This window comes from Branchiostoma floridae, chromosome 16 (assembly GCF_000003815.2).
Source record: "Branchiostoma floridae strain S238N-H82 chromosome 16, Bfl_VNyyK, whole genome shotgun sequence".
Taxonomy (NCBI): domain Eukaryota; kingdom Metazoa; phylum Chordata; class Leptocardii; order Amphioxiformes; family Branchiostomatidae; genus Branchiostoma; species Branchiostoma floridae.
The window spans coordinates 3,868,566-3,886,602 of NC_049994.1; the positions used below are offsets into that span (position 1 = coordinate 3,868,566).

General features: G+C 41.8%; 1 protein-coding gene across 3 annotated transcripts; it reads left to right on the forward strand.

Moving 5' to 3' along the window:
* The first annotated feature begins 902 nt into the window (after positions 1-902).
* On the forward strand, positions 903-15,886 carry LOC118403644 (histone acetyltransferase type B catalytic subunit-like). 3 transcript variants are annotated; one of them, XM_035802418.1, is made up of 12 exons: positions 903-1,047; positions 1,886-1,969; positions 2,362-2,437; positions 3,735-3,858; positions 6,759-6,932; positions 8,115-8,202; positions 8,922-8,955; positions 9,225-9,329; positions 10,115-10,221; positions 11,098-11,249; positions 14,089-14,205; positions 15,688-15,886. In XM_035802418.1, the coding sequence occupies exons 2-12, from the start codon at positions 1,900-1,902 to the stop codon at positions 15,853-15,855; spliced, it is 1,215 nt and encodes a 404-aa protein (XP_035658311.1). In that variant the 5' UTR covers positions 903-1,047; positions 1,886-1,899; the 3' UTR covers positions 15,856-15,886. The 3 variants fall into 3 exon arrangements, with proteins under 3 accessions (XP_035658311.1, XP_035658310.1, XP_035658309.1); XM_035802417.1 differs by lacking the exon at positions 903-1,047 and adding an exon at positions 1,288-1,368; XM_035802416.1 differs by lacking the exon at positions 903-1,047 and adding an exon at positions 1,427-1,475.
* Positions 15,887-18,037: the final 2,151 nt, after the last annotated feature.

The window sequence follows — 18,037 nt, forward strand, 5'->3', positions numbered from 1 at the left end:
CCCAAGCCGCGGGCACAAAAGAAGGGACCGAGAGTCCGTTTGATCCAAGTCGCAGAGGCGCAGCCGGAAAATCAAGTTGCATCTGTGACGGCGAAGACGGAAGGAATTTAGGGGGTGGGGGTGTCTGAGGGGGAAGGGGGGCCTACAGAACACAGCGTCGGGTGCAAGTAAAGGTAAGCCGTTTGATGTCCATGTCTAGCAGCTGATGAATTTGAACCTTGTTCCACAATGTTCGATGTGCCGTTAAGATCGAACCGAACCCATATTCTACATCAGACAAACAAAATTCCAACTACTGAGAAATCCAAGTGTTTTACTGACCTTGTTTGCAATATTAACAATATATGGATACTCCAGGTAGGCCACTGAGATTATCAATGATCGTAACACCTTGTACTAATGTCTGACCTGTCAGAAACGTCGGCCTCGCCGTATACAACGTCTATTTTATAGTTGCTTGAGTAACTTTATCTCTTTTTGTACTTAACAACCGCCTGTTTCGTTATGTATCGCCCTACAGGTGTACGTCTTGTAGCACCAGCCAAGACACCTGGAGACACCTCAGATCCAAAGGATAAAATCTCAAATATTTCGCTGGATCATCAGATCTTAGATTCTTCGGAGAAGAAGAGCCCAACCGTTAGACCCCTGACAGCAAGGCCTAGGGCGGCTGTCAACACAAGTTTACAGCGAAAGACATCGTTTAGCAGATACGAGGCACTCCCACAAATCCGAAAAACAAAACCGGAAGCTAACGTTACCCTTGAACTGGAACTTCCCGGCGACTCTACGTTCCTGTTTCCATGTGCGGAGAAAGAAGATAGCGAAGAAAACGAAGGGAAGAAGGAGTCCGACGCTATCATCGCAGAGCCCAAGTCGAACACGCGGCAAGCACACAATAAAAGCCCGAGAGTTCTGAAGATCCAAGTCGCACAGGCACCGAAGAAAAATGTTGCATCTGTGACGAGGACGACGCAAGAAATTTAGAGGGAGGGGGTCTGAGGGGGAAGGGGGCCTACAGAATACAGCGTCAGGTGCAAGTAAAAGGTGAGCCACTGTTTACTTGGATTCTTCATATTTTCACTAAGTTAGGTAGCGTTATATCATTCATTAGCAGCTATAGGTAGCTAGTTTTATTGAGCGCAAAAATGCAATTATCATACATCTAATTCTAACATTATAACGTTATTTGCCATCACATTCTACATCGAAACTTGAATGACCTACGTTTTCAATCTATTCATGCTTCAAAGTTGTACTATACTGGTACTGCAGTTTTATACCATATCGCTAAACGTCATCATTGCATTGCTTGTCATACCACCAAAACGAGGCCATTGCGCGGGAAGTAGTTCAAAATGGCGGCGGGTAAGGAAAAAAAACGCAATTGTTTTGCTTTTTTCTTTGCAGTCCTCTCTTCTTTCTTCTAGCTTTCGAAATTATGTCACTGTGGGATGGGTCTATGCACGATAGTAGTGAGATGTTAACTGCACTGTCATTATGGATAACTTTGTCGGTCTAGAATTGTGATTGTCCAAAGAAACTATGCCCCCCTCCCCATATCAAGAAAAGCTCCTTGATATTACAGTAGAGCGGAATAGACTTTCAGAAACACAGTCAGTTTTATTCGTTGCAAATTAAAAACTGCGTAGACACTACTTCTAACCAGAATGAATGCAGGATCTTATATTTTATCGGCTGTTCTCTTTTGCGTGTAGACTAAATAGTAAATTTCTTTGTGTAAACTTCAGGCAAAATAATTATTTCAATTAATAGGCTATAAAAATTCTTGGGAGTACAATTATTTCATAAAAGTATAAAGTTTTACATCACATTTTGTATGTCATGTATGTCTTACCTATTCAATGTCGTTTATTTTTCCCAGGTACATCATCAGGCATGGGTCTGTCTAGAAATGAGCTGGAGTCCTTTGTCTGCAGGGCCAATGATGTCATCGACATCAAATTAGGTATCCTAGAAATGCTATCAATACTTTTCTTATCATGGCGTATTTGGCGATTATGTTTACCTTCATAGAAGGGAAATGTATTGTTTCGTTCTGTTCCTTCCTCTTCTTCACCAAACAAAAAAGGTAAATGACCTGGACGAGACCACCGTAACCATGGTTACTGGAGGACATCCTATGGTGTTCCATACCTTATGTAGCAAGTGGCAGGACAGAGCTGGAGGGGCTAGTCACCACATGTTAGAATAAGAATAAACAGAGCAGCAGATTGTTAGGCTAGATGAGACAAAAAATATGTTGCATTTGCTCGCAAATGTTGCCTAAATGTAAGGGACCATAACAGTTAATGCATTGTTTACCTCTAGGCTACATTTATATATTTTCTGTTTTTCCAGTTCGTCAAGAATCTGACCTGGAAAACAATAAAACTACTTTCCGCCCAGAGCTGACTCATCAAGTCTTCGGTGAAACGTAAGTGTGCTATAAGGAACTTATTAATTTTTGGCCTGCATAGCTGGTGAGTATATAAACTGAAACACTCAAACAGGCTGACTTTTGGGCTGTACCCCTACTATACTCCCTGTATCAGTATGGTTTGTTTGTTCTTTCAGGCCCTTAATAATTGCTTATTGGCATATGCTGTTTCAGTAGCAGGGTATATTTTTACAGGAACGGAACACAAAACCTTCCCCTTTATTATATTACATTCAGGGCTCGAAATACCACCTGCATATGCATATTAGTGCAGGTAAAATTGGAGCTGTGCAGGTATTTCTGGTGTCTACCTGCACCTAACCTGCACTGGTCTATGTGCTGGGTTTTATACATAAATATCCTATGGTGTAGGTGCATGTGGATTGTTATTAGCTGCATTGACTATTAGTATTACCACCTATTAAGTATAAAATAATGGTTCCTTAACAATTTCAGTATGATCCACACTTCCTAAATTCAGAGTGGTGCAGGTACAATTTGTCTGGTGCAGGTAATTTTCAATGCCACCTGCACCAGTGCAGGTATGCAGAAAAAAGTATTTCGAGCCCTGCAGTAGCAAGGTAAATTTTTAAAGGAAGGGAAACAAACCATTCATTCCTCTTTAACATTCTCAAAGCACCTCCTTGAACATGAGACCTTCATTTTACATCCTTTCCGAAAGACTTGTGCAGCCCCAAATGAGATGCCTTACCCAGGATTGAACCAGGGTCTCCCAGTTACCAACTGACTGAAACCAGGAGTTCAACTGTGGAGGCTGCTAACACTTGAGCTACAGGGACATCCTAACCTCTTCATTTACTGCATGCAATCTTGTATAACTCCAGCACATATTACAAGTGAGATCTTGTGGCGTAATCAGCAGCACTTTGGGCTAAGACCCAATAGGTCCCGAGTTCAAAACCTGCCATGTCACCGGTCTTGTGCCCTTGGGAAAGTTACTTTAGACTTTCCTCACTTCACTCAGGTGAAAATAATTACCTAGCTTCGGCTAGGGCTGTCCCTTGGGATAGGACATTAAATAGAGGTCCCGTGTGTGTGTGTGGGGGGGGGGAGCCACACCCCACTTACGTAAAAGAGCCCGCCACACTTATCTTTCAGAAGTGAAGCAAAACTGTGTTTTGTACGTCTGTTATATTACGTACAGTGCTTGGAGCCCTCAGCCAAATGAGGTTAAGCAAGTAATAACCAAGAAGAAGAAAAACGTACGTGTAGATCTCATTCTTTTCATAGATCTCTAATAGTAATACACAACTGTTATCTTTGTTATCCACAGTGAGAACATATTTGGGTATAAAGACCTGGTAGTGAAGCTGTACTACACAGCCGGCCGGCTCACCACCTACCTGAACATGAGTTACAGTCAGAAGGTGGACCCTGTCAGACATGAGGGGATGCAGGTGGGTGTGCCTACACTGTTACTGTTACTAGCCTGGGTACCATCGGGAAAGTAGTTCGCTCCGACGTTCATTATATACTATATACAGTCGCTTCTAGCTCTGACATTCATTATACACTATATACAGTCGCTTCTCTGTGTTTCTGTCTGGGAACGCGGACCATCTTAGCGTCTGGAATCGTCCAAATTTTGGGAGCAGGCACTGATTGGTCCCCATATAGGAGCGAATTATGGAATGGGTTCATGTGATCGTTCAAACCGGTGTTCCAACACCGGAAAAGCCCCACGTCCCCTAGCGCATGTGGGCGCCGGCCTGTTGTCATCGAACGAGTGCTCTAGAACCCATTCCTTGATTCGCTCATCAACTGTCGTCACCACCAGCGTTCCCGCCAGGCATACGTCTTTACGTCTTTGGACGCATTTTTTTCTGGAAAGACGCAGTCTGCTCGGCTGAATGCGTCCATAAAAAAATCTGAAAGAAAGGCTGACCTGTGCCACCAGTGTACAAAATGTATCTGGAATCTTAAAAAAACAATCTGTCTTTATAAGAAGGAATCCTGCCTTTACAATTTATACTTCAACTTGTTCACTTTCCGGTCATCCCGATAGTCTGGGGCATGAGATGGAGCGCGGCACGTTTTACAACTAGCGGACCCATTTGCGACACACCCTGCCACGCACCAGTCTGAGCTGTCCGTTGCGCAATGTAATTTTTTGGAGTCCGTGAAATACATCTGACAGTCAGCATTCTTTAACACTGGAAGAAATCTTATGCAGATTTTATATTCTGATATTAACATGATACTTACTTGTCCTCATTTTCACGTATTTGTTAAAGATTTGTGGGTAATACTAGTATTTAACAAGCAAACTGTTCTGCGCGAGTGTTGCACATCTCAACAAAAGTTCTCACGCTGTAGGCAGTTGATTGGCAGTCGGTATCTTTGATAACAGGCCGCCAGCGCCAAGCAGTCTAGATCTCGGCCACCAGGTCCAAATCCAATCATGTTAATAACCAATCAGCGTTTGATAAATGTAATGTTGTACTCTGTCATTGGTCACCGGGAAAAAAAAACAAAAGTTACCGAGTACTAGTATTAGCGCACGTGACGTTATGATATTGGTAGCCGACCGTGTCTGGCAAGTTTCTTCCCTAGCTGCTAACAATTTACTATTAAAGTTTCCCCATTTATCCAAGTTTAAGAAGCGGTGCGCGGTAAATAAGTGAAGAATCCAAAACTATACACTTTATTTCTCATTTCCAAAATTTCTTCTGTTTCAAAAAGACAAAATTTGTGGCAGAAAAGGGGCCGCAATATTGTTGTCAAGCGTCGATCGGGTCGGCTGTGCACTGGCATTGGCCTCCGTGGCACATGGCGCGGCACGCCCCCCTCCCCAGACGGACGGTCGATCGCAGCGCCCAGCACGTTGGTACGTCTTTTTGGCTACTACTTCAAGGCTAAACCGGCACTGATCACTGCCAAAGAGGCAACAGATCGTCCTCCTTCGAGTAATGTATAACGTTCTTGGTCTATTTAAAAAGAAATCCAGCCAAAGATTTCACGCCGAAAATTAAACGGGGTTACCTGAGGTCGCAGGAAACAAACGCACGCTCGTGGGAAATGACGGCGCGGCATTGTAAAACCCCACCGATTCGAAAAAAATGAGTAAAATAATCGGGAAAAATAGAGAAAAAAACACAAAGTGTGATGGCGTCGTTATTTTATCGTCCCGGAAAACTATTTGATGTGGGATGGCGCAACATCGATCGCACGAGGTAGACATTTTTTTTATTCAATAACGGAAAAAATCAGCAGAATTTTTCCATGGGCTGACGAACTGGCTAGAGCCCTGTTGCGAAGCATCAAAAATCCAAAATTTTCATGTCTGGACAAATGATACCTGGGCCAGATCACGGAAGGCTGGTTCCCTGTGCTTATATTTTTAGGGCGGACGTCGATTACTGAAAAACGGGAGTGAAAGAGGCAACCGACATCCAATCTCAAGCGCATGATTTTCCTCTCAAATTGCAGGAAATTGTGTTTAAGAGGGTTTGAAAATCCAAATTTTCCCGGGGGAGCATGCCCCCGGACCCCCCTAGAATGCGAGCGCCTGCGGCGCTCGTCTCGCACCTCCGGCGCTCAATACCCCCCTCCCAAATATTTGGACGCATACTTTCAAGAACCTGGCGGGAACGCTGGTCACCACCAAGCGGTGTTAATGCGCACGTCTCCAGACGGATAGCAGAAGCGAGCATAGGAGCGAACTACTATCCGGATGGTACCCAGGCTAGTTTGTTACTGGATATTGAAGAATTATTTTACACCAGGCTTTTAGCCAGGCATGCATCCAGGTGTCATCTGGACGCGCTTTTCTCAAAATAACAACAAATTGGACGCACTAGACTCCCTTACAGTGGGGAGCAGGTCCTCTGACAAGCATTAAATTCTGATTGACCAGGGATGCCACTAGAGAGGTCATGTCCTTGTACATCACTGGGGTTAACTTTTTTTGTAGAGACTGCCTCTTCAATCCAATGGATCAGCCTACTAGTATGAGAATTGTCTTCTCTGTCTATGACCCTTTATGACCATTTGTTACCATTGCCAAAGAGGTTAATTCTGTCTTTATGTCTGTAAATGTCGGATGTTTGAATGTATGTGTGTGTGTGTTTGTGTGTGTGTGTTTGTGTGTGTGAGCGTGTGTGTGTTTCAGCAATTCCTAATGATAACAACATAAATACAGCATCAGTTGTCATTCATTTTTCCATTTTCAGTTCTTCTATACCAATCCAAGAGAGAGAGATATCATTATAACCAGAAGTGTTACAAGGTAGTATTGGCAAGGGGTGAAGTCTGCCATCTCTAATTCCTTTCTTCTTTCGTCTTTTTTCCCCAACAGGCAGACGAAGTTCTGAAGAACATAGCAGAGAAGATCCCTCCAGGCTTCTGTACCAACATTGATGACTTCTCCATGTACATTCCGAAGGAGGCGACCTTCCAACCCTACGGAACCCTGCTGCACTCCTACAAGAGGGAAACAGAGGGCGGAGACAGACAGTTTGAGATCTATAAGGTAAAGAAAATTCAACAGTGTCAGTAAACCTAGTGAAACCTGGCCAGCATGGGTAGTGTGCGTAGTCCAGTGGTTAGCGGCCCTGCCTCTGGAACAAGAAGCCGCGAGTTTCAGAGTTGTAGCCAGCACCCATCCTTCCGTCCTTTGATGGAATTTTGCAGCTGGGGACGGAAGAAATTTTTGCCTATTCTATCCTCTGTGAGCAAAATTTCACCCTCAAAATGCAGGAAATAGCCTTTCAGAGGGTCTAGATTTCAAAATTTTCCTTGGGAGCATGTCCCCGACCCCCCTAGGAATGCTGCGCCAAAGCCATTCAAAATCGAGGGGACAGAAAATGATTTCTGGCTGGCTAAAACCCTGGTGAGTTTGATTCCCGCTGTGTCTCTCACTCGACATGCATGCTACCTTAAAGAGTTGCAGTCCTTAGGACAGGACGTTAAGCTGTGGTCCACTGTTCAATGTGCTTGTCAAAAATGGCCAGGAGAATTTCCCCGGTACAACGAACCTATAAATACTACTGTACATAGCGTCTGTCCTCTCTGCCACGACGAGTGGAAGACTAGCTCTTCGGTGAGCTAAAACTGGATCCAGATCACTTTCCAGTAGTATCTGTACCACCGGTAGTGTCGGTACCCCCAGTAGTATCTGTACCCCCAGTAGTGTCTGTACCACCGGTAGTGTTCGTACCCCCAGTAGTGTTCGTACCCCCAGTAGTGTCTGTACCACCGGTAGTGTTCGTACCCCCAGTAGTGTCTGTACCCCCAGTATTGTTCGTAACCCCAGTAGTACAATGTATCTGTACCACCGGTAGTGTTCGTGCCCCCAGTAGTGTCTGTACCCCCAGTATTGTTCGTAACCCCAGTAGTACAATGTATCTGTACCACCGGTAGTGTTCGTGCCCCCAGTAGTGTCTGTACCCCCAGTAGTGTTCGTACCCCCAGTAGTGTCTGTACCACCGGTAGTGTTCGTACCCCCAGTAGTGTCCATACCCCCAGCAGTGTCCCTACCCCCAGTAGTATCTGTACCAATTGTAGTGTTCGTACCCCCAGTAGTGTCTGCATCCCCATTATTTTCTGTACTCTCTATTATCTGTACCCCTAGTTGTGTTCACTATGCCTTTTACCATATGAAATATCTGGAGCATGCATGCGGTAACACCTGTATTTGTTATCCCTGTTTCAGGCAGACATGTCCATACCAGGGTTCCGTGAGTTCCACGAGAGGTTACAGATGTTTGTCTTGTGGTTCATCGATGCAGGCTCATTCATAGGTAACTTTATCTCCTTTATTAAAAAAAAAAGAAGTAATTTGCTATAAAGTTTCTACTGACTTTGGTTTGTGCTAGAAACAGCCAACTAAAGCTTTAACATAGATTCTATATGAAGATATTTGCTATATTCCAGGTGGCAAATTGTGCCTCTTGGTGCCATTTTGTGAAAATGAATAGTTACCTGTTGCAATTTGCAATTTGAAACAGTCAGTGAGATAACTCCCATTATGTCATACTTGTGACGCGAAAACGTTCGATACGGGTGTTCCGGACCGGGCCATAACTTCCGTATCAGACCGGTTTGAAAGGCGTATCACACAGGCTCCATTCGAATAAATCGAACTGTTTCGAGTGGGCCGAGCGCGGCGCCATCGAATGTTCGAATACCCGATTCAGACGTTGGAACATTGCTGTGGCAACACTTTTTGTTCGAGGGCACCAAATTTGTTCAACTTCTGGCGCATTTCGCGTCAAAACATGGGTTTTCTCAGGTGGGTATGACATAAATATCAGCTCTCCCGTGGGTCGGATTTCCCTCTGGCCTTTGGCCGTCGGGCGATCCGACCCGCGGTCGGGCTGATACCTCGGGTGATACGGAATACACCGTGTTGTATTCTATATTTATATATTGTACCAACCAAGTCTTGGTCCCCTCTTAGACACTGCCATTGCGGCAGTGAATAACTTCAAGCTTAAAATGTTGAACATTTTTGTTTCAGATGTGGATGATGAAAAGTGGAACTACTATCTAATGTAAGTATACATAGCCAATTGTACCTATAGTGTAATTTCAAGTATAAATGCACAGTCAGTAAACGTATACTTAAAATGCCAACCTCAATTCCAAGGTCCAAGAAGTGAAAGAACAAAAATGACGAACCTGTTCTTCGGTATACCATTTTTTTTCAAGTCCGGTTTTTCAGACTGGTTCAATAAGAAAAATGGTTTTGCACTGGTAACCACCCCTACTTTATGCAGTGTGTGAGAGTGCAGATGATTATGTAATTTGTGCTGTATTCCAGATTTGAGAAGTATGCGTGTGATGGAAACCATCGCTATGCCACAGTGGGATACCTGACTGCCTACAGCTACTATGCCTACCCTGACAAGCTTAGGCCGAGGATAAGGTCAGTGGTTGGCAAAAGACTTTGATTCTAGCAATGTCTAAGATTGGCCCTGGCTTGGACATGTTGTAAGGGATTGCATCCAACATATCGGATGATGAAGTAAAGCTAGCAGCCCCATGTATGAGGGACATAAGCCACTAGCGTTAAACCTCTTCATGTATTCTTCAACCCAACACACTTATCGGAAAGAGTAGGGGTAACCTGGTATGCTTGGCTAAAACATGCGAGTTGTAGGGAAGCCACATTACACTTCTACTAGCATATAACATATAGCATCATACTTTGTTCCAAGTCTGAGTTTCGACCGCTTTACTTTGGTAAAGCAGTAAGCATGCTGTAAACATGTAGCAAGCCACTGCTGAAGAATGTGTAAAATATATAGCCTGGGTACCAGCCTATACAACTGCTATGTATATTACTTTGTATGTTTTTAACTGTATGTAATGTGTAAATATGTATGTGACCATGACCACAGGAAGAATAGCCTCTGAGGAGGCTAAATGTGGATCATAATAAACTCAACTCAACTCAACTCATATCTACAGGGCTTCTTGCACTCGCTGCCCCCTTTTTTCAGGGCTGTGAGTGTAAAGAGCCTCGGTAGATATTGGATGGTGCCTAGGCTAGAAAATATTATGGATTGCTAAAAAAAGGCACTTGTACTATCGAGTCATTTATTATAATGTGAACCCAGCTTCTCTTCTTTTGTCTGTAAAAATGACGAACTTTGAATGAAAAGCCTTACTTACATGTCATAATGTCGCCCACCTGCCCCCCTCCCCCAGCCAAGTGTTGGTGCTGCCCCCCTTCCAGCGCCTGGGCCATGGTGTAGAGCTCCTACAGACTGCCTACAGGGACATGAGGGAGAACAATGATGTCCTGGATATCACAGGTGATTTTCTTGTTTTTTCTTTCACCTTGACTTACCTTGACCACACTGACTTGATTTTATGGATGACATCCTCTGGAGACACCAGGACTAATGTGCAAGGGCGAAAAATAGAAATAGAGCACAGGACTAAACCTTCAGTCCATTCAGTCCCAGGCTTTGTTTGTCTTATGTTCACGTCTCTGCTATGTATACTAAGACTGTAACTTACAACTGTTGGCATTTCAATAAGGTTTTTATTGCAATTCTTGAGAGAGAACATTGTGGGTCAATGTGGCCACTGTTTTTATATTTTGGAAAAAGCTGAAAATCAAGGCACACACAGATTAGATGTCACTAAGATTAGAAATCAGTGTGGCTTCATATGTATGCACTATGTATGTATGGGGGCTTTTACCTTCACCAAGAATGTTATGTTTTCGATAGCATTTGTTTGTTTTTTTGTTTGCATATTGTTTGGCAGTATAACTAAAAAGCTACAGCTTGATATTGTCATGAAAGTTACTTGCAATTAGGTCATGTCCTATTGAAGAAATGATTACATTTTGGCCCCCTGTCAGATTTTCTTCGTACTGCAGCAGAAATTCCAGTATTGATATCTTGTTGTCTAGGCAATCATTTTTTAGAAATACAAACATGTATAAGCAAAAATTTCTTATTTTTTCTTAAAATGAAAGAAAACATTCTAGGGTATATTCTTGTTTTTTTATAACCTGATTCAATTTTCAAGAAATACAAGAATTCTTTCCTTTCTTCAAATGTAAAAACTAGCTTGAGTGTGTGCACAACTGTGTAGCCCAAGGTCTGTAGAAGCAGAGATGAGCACCACCCTAAACACCAGGGAATAACGTTAACTTTTAAAACTCTACCCCTGTTCAGTTGAGGACCCATCAGAAGAGTTCCTGAGGTTGCGAGACTTTGTAGACTGCATGAACTGCAAGGTTCTGCCAGCCTTCTCACCGCAGCTACTGCAGGATGGATTCACTGCAGACATGGCACAACAAGCACAGGAGAAACTCAAAATCAACAAGGTTTGCAATAAGGCCTAGATAATAAATAAGGGCTCAAAATACTTTTTTCTGCATATATACATATGAACTGGTGCAGGTAACATTGAAAATTACCTGCACCAGACAAATTTTACCTGCACCACTTTGATTTTAGGAAGTTCGAATCATACTAAAATTTTTCAGGAACCATTGCTATTTTTCTTTTATACTTTTATAGGTGGTAACAGTCCATGCAGCTAATAACAATCCATATACACCTACATCATTGGACATTTTTGTATGAAACCCCACATACAGTGCAGGTTAGGTGCAGGTAGACACCAGAAATACCTGCACAGTTCCAATTTTACCGGTCCTGCACTAAGGCCACACCAATTTAATTTCTTGGTTCACGGATTTTTTCATAAAAAATATGGAGCGAAAGGGCGAAATAAAAATAAAAATAAAAATTGTAAAATGGTTGGGGTAAAGGTAACGGCTAATCCAAAACATAAAGAAAAAAAGTTTTCAGCTTGAAAAAAGTACAAAAACACTATTTTTGTACAGTAACAGCACCTGTACCCACACTTTAAGGAGCTTATAATATAAAGGCCAATTTGCTACACCAGAAAGTTGGTGAATGGTTTCAGTAATGGTGAAAATTTGCTGAATGGTAATTTTTATTTTTATTTTTTTTTCCAAAAAATAGGAGCGAGCGAATCCGTGAACCAAGAAATTAAATTGGTGTGGCCTAAGGCCACAGTAAGTAAATTTTATGGATGAAATCCGCGCGCTCATTAATTTTCGCCTGATTTCAGAAAAAAAAACAAGATTTTTTTTGTTTTCCAGGGAAGGCCGGATAGACGAAAGTGGGTAAAGGTTGTGTTGTAACCTAATCATTGAATGTAGAATTGACACTAAGGACTCGGTAGCATTGACTGTAGTTGCAGAGGTGCAACTTGATAGATAGTTGTAAGAGTGGCACAACTATGGAAGCTATAGTATGAGTTTAGTTGCCAACATGGTTAATGATACCAGTCTACCACACTAGTGTCACTTTAACTACACTGGTGCACTTCTTAAATACAGGAATGAATGCCTTGTTGGCTGTGATGCCATATTTTGTCCCTTCAAGTCTTGTTACAACGTATATTTTGAAAATTTGCCATCTTGTTTTTTTTTACCCATCTTGTTTTTTTTTCGCCCTATCTCATTATTTTTGCAGTCTGCAGAGGATGTCATCCATAAGATTTACTTGCTGTGGCCTAACATGCATATGCAGGTGGCATTTCGAGCCCTGTGATGTTGTACGCCAAAAAGCAGTTACTCAAATAACTGGATAACATTTTGGAAACGGTCAGACGTTTCAGACACCATCCAATGTCTTTCGTCAGTGACACTCGTTTCCAAACTAAATCATATCCAGTTGCTTGTCAATGAGTAGCTGCTATTTGACATACAGTATCTCATTACCTGGATGTCTAACCTAAATGATAAATGTTGTGTTTCCTGCTCCTTGACCCAGGCCTTGAAATTAACTTTTCTAAGGAAGTGTCCCAAAATAAAATTCAAACTGTGTCGAAGTGAGCTTGAATTGTCCAAAAGGTGTTTTTTGTTTGTTTGTTTTTACATAAATTGCTTGTATCATTACGGAATGACATTTACTAAGGCCACAGCAAGTAAATTTTATGGATGACATCCTTGGGAGACTGTAAAAATAGTGCGATAGGGCGAATAAAAAACAAGATGGGTGAAAAAAAAAACAAGATGGCAGCTACATTTTCAAAAATAGGTACCATTAAGTTGTGATGAATGTTGTAACAAGAATTAAAGGGACAAAACATCAGAGCCAACAAGGCATTCATTCCTGTATTCAAGACAGGACTGGACTGGACGTCATGTACTGGTGTGGCAAAAGTGACACTAGTGTGGTAGACTGGCATCACCAACAAAGTTGGTAACCACACTCTAATGGCTTCCATATTGGTGTCACTTTTAGAACTATCCAATAAGTTTTATTTCTACAACTACAGTCCTGAGTACATTGCAAGTGTCACTTCTACAAGAACAATTATTAGGCTACAACACAATATATTTGCTCATTTTGGTATGTTATCGTCATGTTGACCATCCCTGCAGAAGAAAATAAATCTTGTTTTTTTTTTCTGAAATCAGGCAAAAATTAATGCGCGCGCTGATGTCCTCCAGAAAATTTACTTGCTGTGGCCTAAGTTTAGTATTAATTTATAATAGGGATTTTCTGCTGAATATTCCTCTAGGAGAGAGTTCATTCACGTAACAAGTACCATTCAAATGTATATTTTTTACGATGACCTAAGTAACATTGATATTACCATCTTCGTGTCTACCTTGTCCCCCCAACTAGGGACTAGGTAGGTAGGTAGGTAATGCAAACATTGTATGTTTTAATTTTATCATAAGGTTTTCAGTTACCATCTACATGTATGTCTTGTCTTCGTTCCTTATGTCATACCTGTGACACGAAAACGTTCAATACAGGTGTTCCAGACCGGGCCGTACGCTTCCGTATCGCACAGGTTCGAAAGGCCTATCACACAGGCTTTCTTCGAGTAAATCGAACCATTTCGAGCGGGCCGAATACGGCTCGATTGGCAATTCGAATACCTGATTCGGACGTTGGAACATTACTGTTGCAACACGTTTTGTTTGCGGGGGCACCAATTTTGCTCAACTTCTGGCGCATTTCGCATCAAAACATGGGTTTTCAAAACATGGGTTTCCGACCCGCGGTCGGGCTGATACCTTGGGTGATGCGGAATACACCGTGTTGTATTCTATATTTATGTAACAGTTGTAGCCGTTCATTTGACATTTTAAGTTGTTGTTATTTTTCCAACAGAAACAAGCCCGTCGAGTGTACGAGATTCTGCGTCTGGAGCAGACAGACATCAGTAACGCTGCCGCATTCCGAGAGTTCAGACTGGACGTCAAGCGGAGACTGAACGCACCGTTTAGGGTCAGTTGAACCTAACATTCTACGATTATATATCATTATCATATAGCCAAGCGCCGCGGACCAATCAGAGGGCCCCGTTCCACGTTGGTTATGATGCAGTAACACAAAGATTCAGGCCAGGCAGGTGTGTATCGCTCCCCTGATTGGTTAGAATGAATCGACACCGGCAACGGTGTCGATTTGCATCGACACCGGCACCAGTGTCGATGCAAATCGACACCGGTGCCGGTGTCGATTCATTTTGACCAATCAAAAGTAGCGATACACACAAGAAAGTAAGGTATATGCAGGCATTGGCCAATAAAAAGTACAGACTGCAGGGGGAATGGCTCCTTCTAACATTGAGAATGAGTTTTGTTGTTCTAAAAAGCCTGCAATGTTTAGAATATTTTCTGTGAAAATTTTGGTTTCAAAATGCAATCTGTAAACTCAAAGAACAAATGTGAATTTTCAGAAATTCGACAAAGGAATTCACACGTATAGTACCAAGGGATCAGTGCGTCATACAGGAGTTTGCATGTTTGGGTAGGCTATATGATAATAACGTTAATGACCCGCCTGTTCCTCAGTGTACATGGTGTCATAACGCCTGGCCCTTTGCTATAACCACCTCATAAAACCACCTCGTTCGCTTCGCTCACATCGGTGGTTTTATTCGGTGGTTATAGCAAAGGACCAGGCGTTATGACACCATATACACCTCGGGGCGGGTCATTAACCCTTAATTCATTCATTTGTAAATTAAGTTTCTGTTACCTAGTGACACATATGAGAGCAGGTTTCTTTAGCAGTTTATATTTTTATAGGGAGGGGTTGCTAGTCCATCCCTTGAACATGCTCGGACAGGAGAGACCGATTTGATGTGTCTACTGAAAGACGGGTGCAGTCCCAACTGAAATGCCCTTCCCAGGATAGAACCAGGGTCTCTCAGTGTCATGTGAAAAACTACATTGGAAGCAGGTCCTCAATGATTGGAAGCAGGAACTCAACTGTTTGTATCATGCGTAGTCTAGTGGATAACAGAAGTTCAATTCCAGCTATGTAGCTCACCTGACATGCACGCAGCCGGAAAGGGCTGCAGTCCTAAAGCCCCCTTTACAAATCAAGGATTTAGCTCTGCCGAGTTGTCAGCGAGCTCTAAATTACGAGGAGGTATGACCCTGATGCCGACGAGGAAACTCTGCCATTTGTTTGTAGGCATCAGGGTCATGCCTCCTTGTAATTTAGAGCTCGCTGACTCGGTCGAGCTGAATTCTTGATTTGTAAAGGAGGCTTAAGGACAGGACATTAAGCTGTGGTCCACTGTTCATTGCGCTTGTCAAAAAGAGCTCAGAGAATTCACAATGAACCTGTTAATACTTTACATAGCGACTGTCTTCTCTGTCACGACGTGGATTAATATCACTTTCGCCTCATTTTCACTGTGAAGCAGCTTCAAGTTGAACTTCAGGTTGATGTTCTTGTTTGTTTTCTGTTATGCAGAAAGAGAGCTCCTACATTGAGAAACTGAGGAAGGTCCTGAAGCCAGAGGAGTTGGTTGTTGCCATGGAAGACTTCAGTGTGGAAAACCGACAGGCGAAACTCGAGGAAATGTTTCAGGACAACCTCACGCACTACAAAAGGGTCCTGGACAGGCTTGCAGTGGCCTAAAAATAAATATTTTCTAAAACTAAGAAAAAAAGAAACAAATGTTCTCCTATGGCTACGCAGAGCCATTCCTTGGGAAAGCTTTGCTAATTTAGGCTGAGGTTTACACTTTCATCTGTTGTCAACCAATCAGGCTTTACCTAAAGAATACATTAAGGCAGTTCTCTGATTGGCTGACAGCTGGTTACAGGCCACATTCACAGTTAGTGGTAACCTGAGCCCAAACGAGCTTTGCCAAGGTGCAATGTATAGGAGATACTTTGTTTAGGAGAATAAAAAAAAAACTTGACAAAAATGAAAACAGCCATCTTTCTTTTGGCTCTACTCTATAATATTTGTTTACTGGAATTCAAGTTCTTTGTCACACTGCTTCTTTCCTTTTGAGAAATAAAGTCAAAACTGTCCAAGAAGACCACTTGGGACCGGTAAAATCTGGTCTATGTAGACAGGTGGTCGCTGCTATGAATAGGATTCTTAATGCTTTTGGCAGTGGGAGCGATTATCTTACTTCAATAAGGGCCCATCAAAAAGTGGTCACGTTGGCCAGGTGGTCCTTAGGTAGAGGTGATCACTGTATAGGTTTGTCTGAACTTTAAAACAGATCTTGAAGAATTGGTACGAGAGAGATATTGTGTGAAACTATAGAAAAAACATAATAAAAATTGACAAAAAATTAGAATATTGTTATCTTTCTCCCCGACACTACTGTCGTATTTTTCTGACTTAGACTCAGATTTCCAACATTTAATGTATAGTATTACTTATATAGGAGAGAGGGGGCAAAAAATTGTTTCTTTGTCTTTCTGTCCTTCTTGTTCTTTACATTATAAACCTCGATTCTGCAGTTTAACTGCTGGATATTAGCATCACATTACATTTAGAAAAAAGAAATGTGCTCAAAAAGGGATACATTTAAAAACTTGAGCTGAATTTTGCTCCTAAATGCTATGTAAACAATGTTGCAGAATTTGATTCACTGTTGTATGTGGCCTTCATTTATTACATATACATTTAAATGATTGATGATTCTTGAAAGAAGGACATTGTACATTGTAGTTTAAACTACCTGATGTCACACTTGGATGTCAATCTATATACTATTGGAATAAATAAAAATGCACAAAAAGCAAATACATACTGTGTTTTGTTCTAGCAGCAATTATCCTTAAGGTAAAAAATAAAGCGCATGGCTGGGTACAAAGCATATGATGCTTTTTTTATAGCTACATCATGTACATGTAGAAGTGTAAATGGGCTTTCCCATAGCTTGAATTACCCTTGCTGTATACTACAGTTTAGGCCACAACATGTAAATTTTATGGATGGCATCCATTGCAGCCTGCAAAAATAGTGCGATAGGGTGAAAAAAAGATGGATACAAAAAACGACATAGATATCATAAATGTTGTAACAAGAATTAAAGGACAAAATATGGCATTAGAGCCAAAAATGCATTAATTCCTGTATCAAAAGTGACACTAGTGTGGTAGACTGGTATAACTAAGAACTATCCAACTAGTTCCATTTTTACAACTACAGTCCTGGCTACCTTGCAAGTGTCACTTCTACAAGTATAATCATTAGGCTAACAAACAACATATTTGCTCATTTGGGTAATTGTTTCGTTATGTTGACCATTTTCTGAAATCAGGCAAAAATTGGTGAGCGTGCGGATGTCATCCATAATTTAAAATTTACTTGCTGTGGTCTTATTAAAATTTTGACACAACATACATAGCACATGGTACTCCCTACACCTTTGATACTTAAATTTCATATATATTTTTGTTGTTGAAGGTTACGAGCATTTGGACCTGAACATGAGTTAAGGTACTCAGCAATATGCACTATGCATGTCATATATATTTTGAATAATCCAATAATGTGTATGTTTAGTGATAAAAATTTTACCGCTAACTAGTACGTTAGGTGTCAAAAGTCTTTTTGGCGGTGGAAAAAAAAAAAACAAGTTGCCCGAGCACACAACTTGGAGTATGTCCAATATCCAATAGGTCATTCCAAGGTGAAGTATTGTGTAACTGGTATACAAACGTTTCTAACCACTACTATAGTAACAACGCTATGTTGTATAAGTTTTTGTCTGGGTCCACATTTACCGGACGTTGTTTACATTGGTGCTGATGGCATTTGTACCACTGTACATTATGTCTACGCGCCTTTTTTA

Bases quoted from the DNA above. Each gene is read 5' to 3' on its own strand.
- LOC118403644 (XM_035802416.1), top strand. From the start codon at position 1,442: ATGTCACTGTGGGATGGGTCTATGCACGATAGTA. The intron at 1,970-2,361 runs GTATCCTAGAAA...CTGTTTTTCCAG, and splicing joins TGTCATCGACATCAAATTAG to TTCGTCAAGAATCTGACCTG. The intron at 9,330-10,114 runs GTCAGTGGTTGG...CCCCTCCCCCAG, and splicing joins AAGCTTAGGCCGAGGATAAG to CCAAGTGTTGGTGCTGCCCC.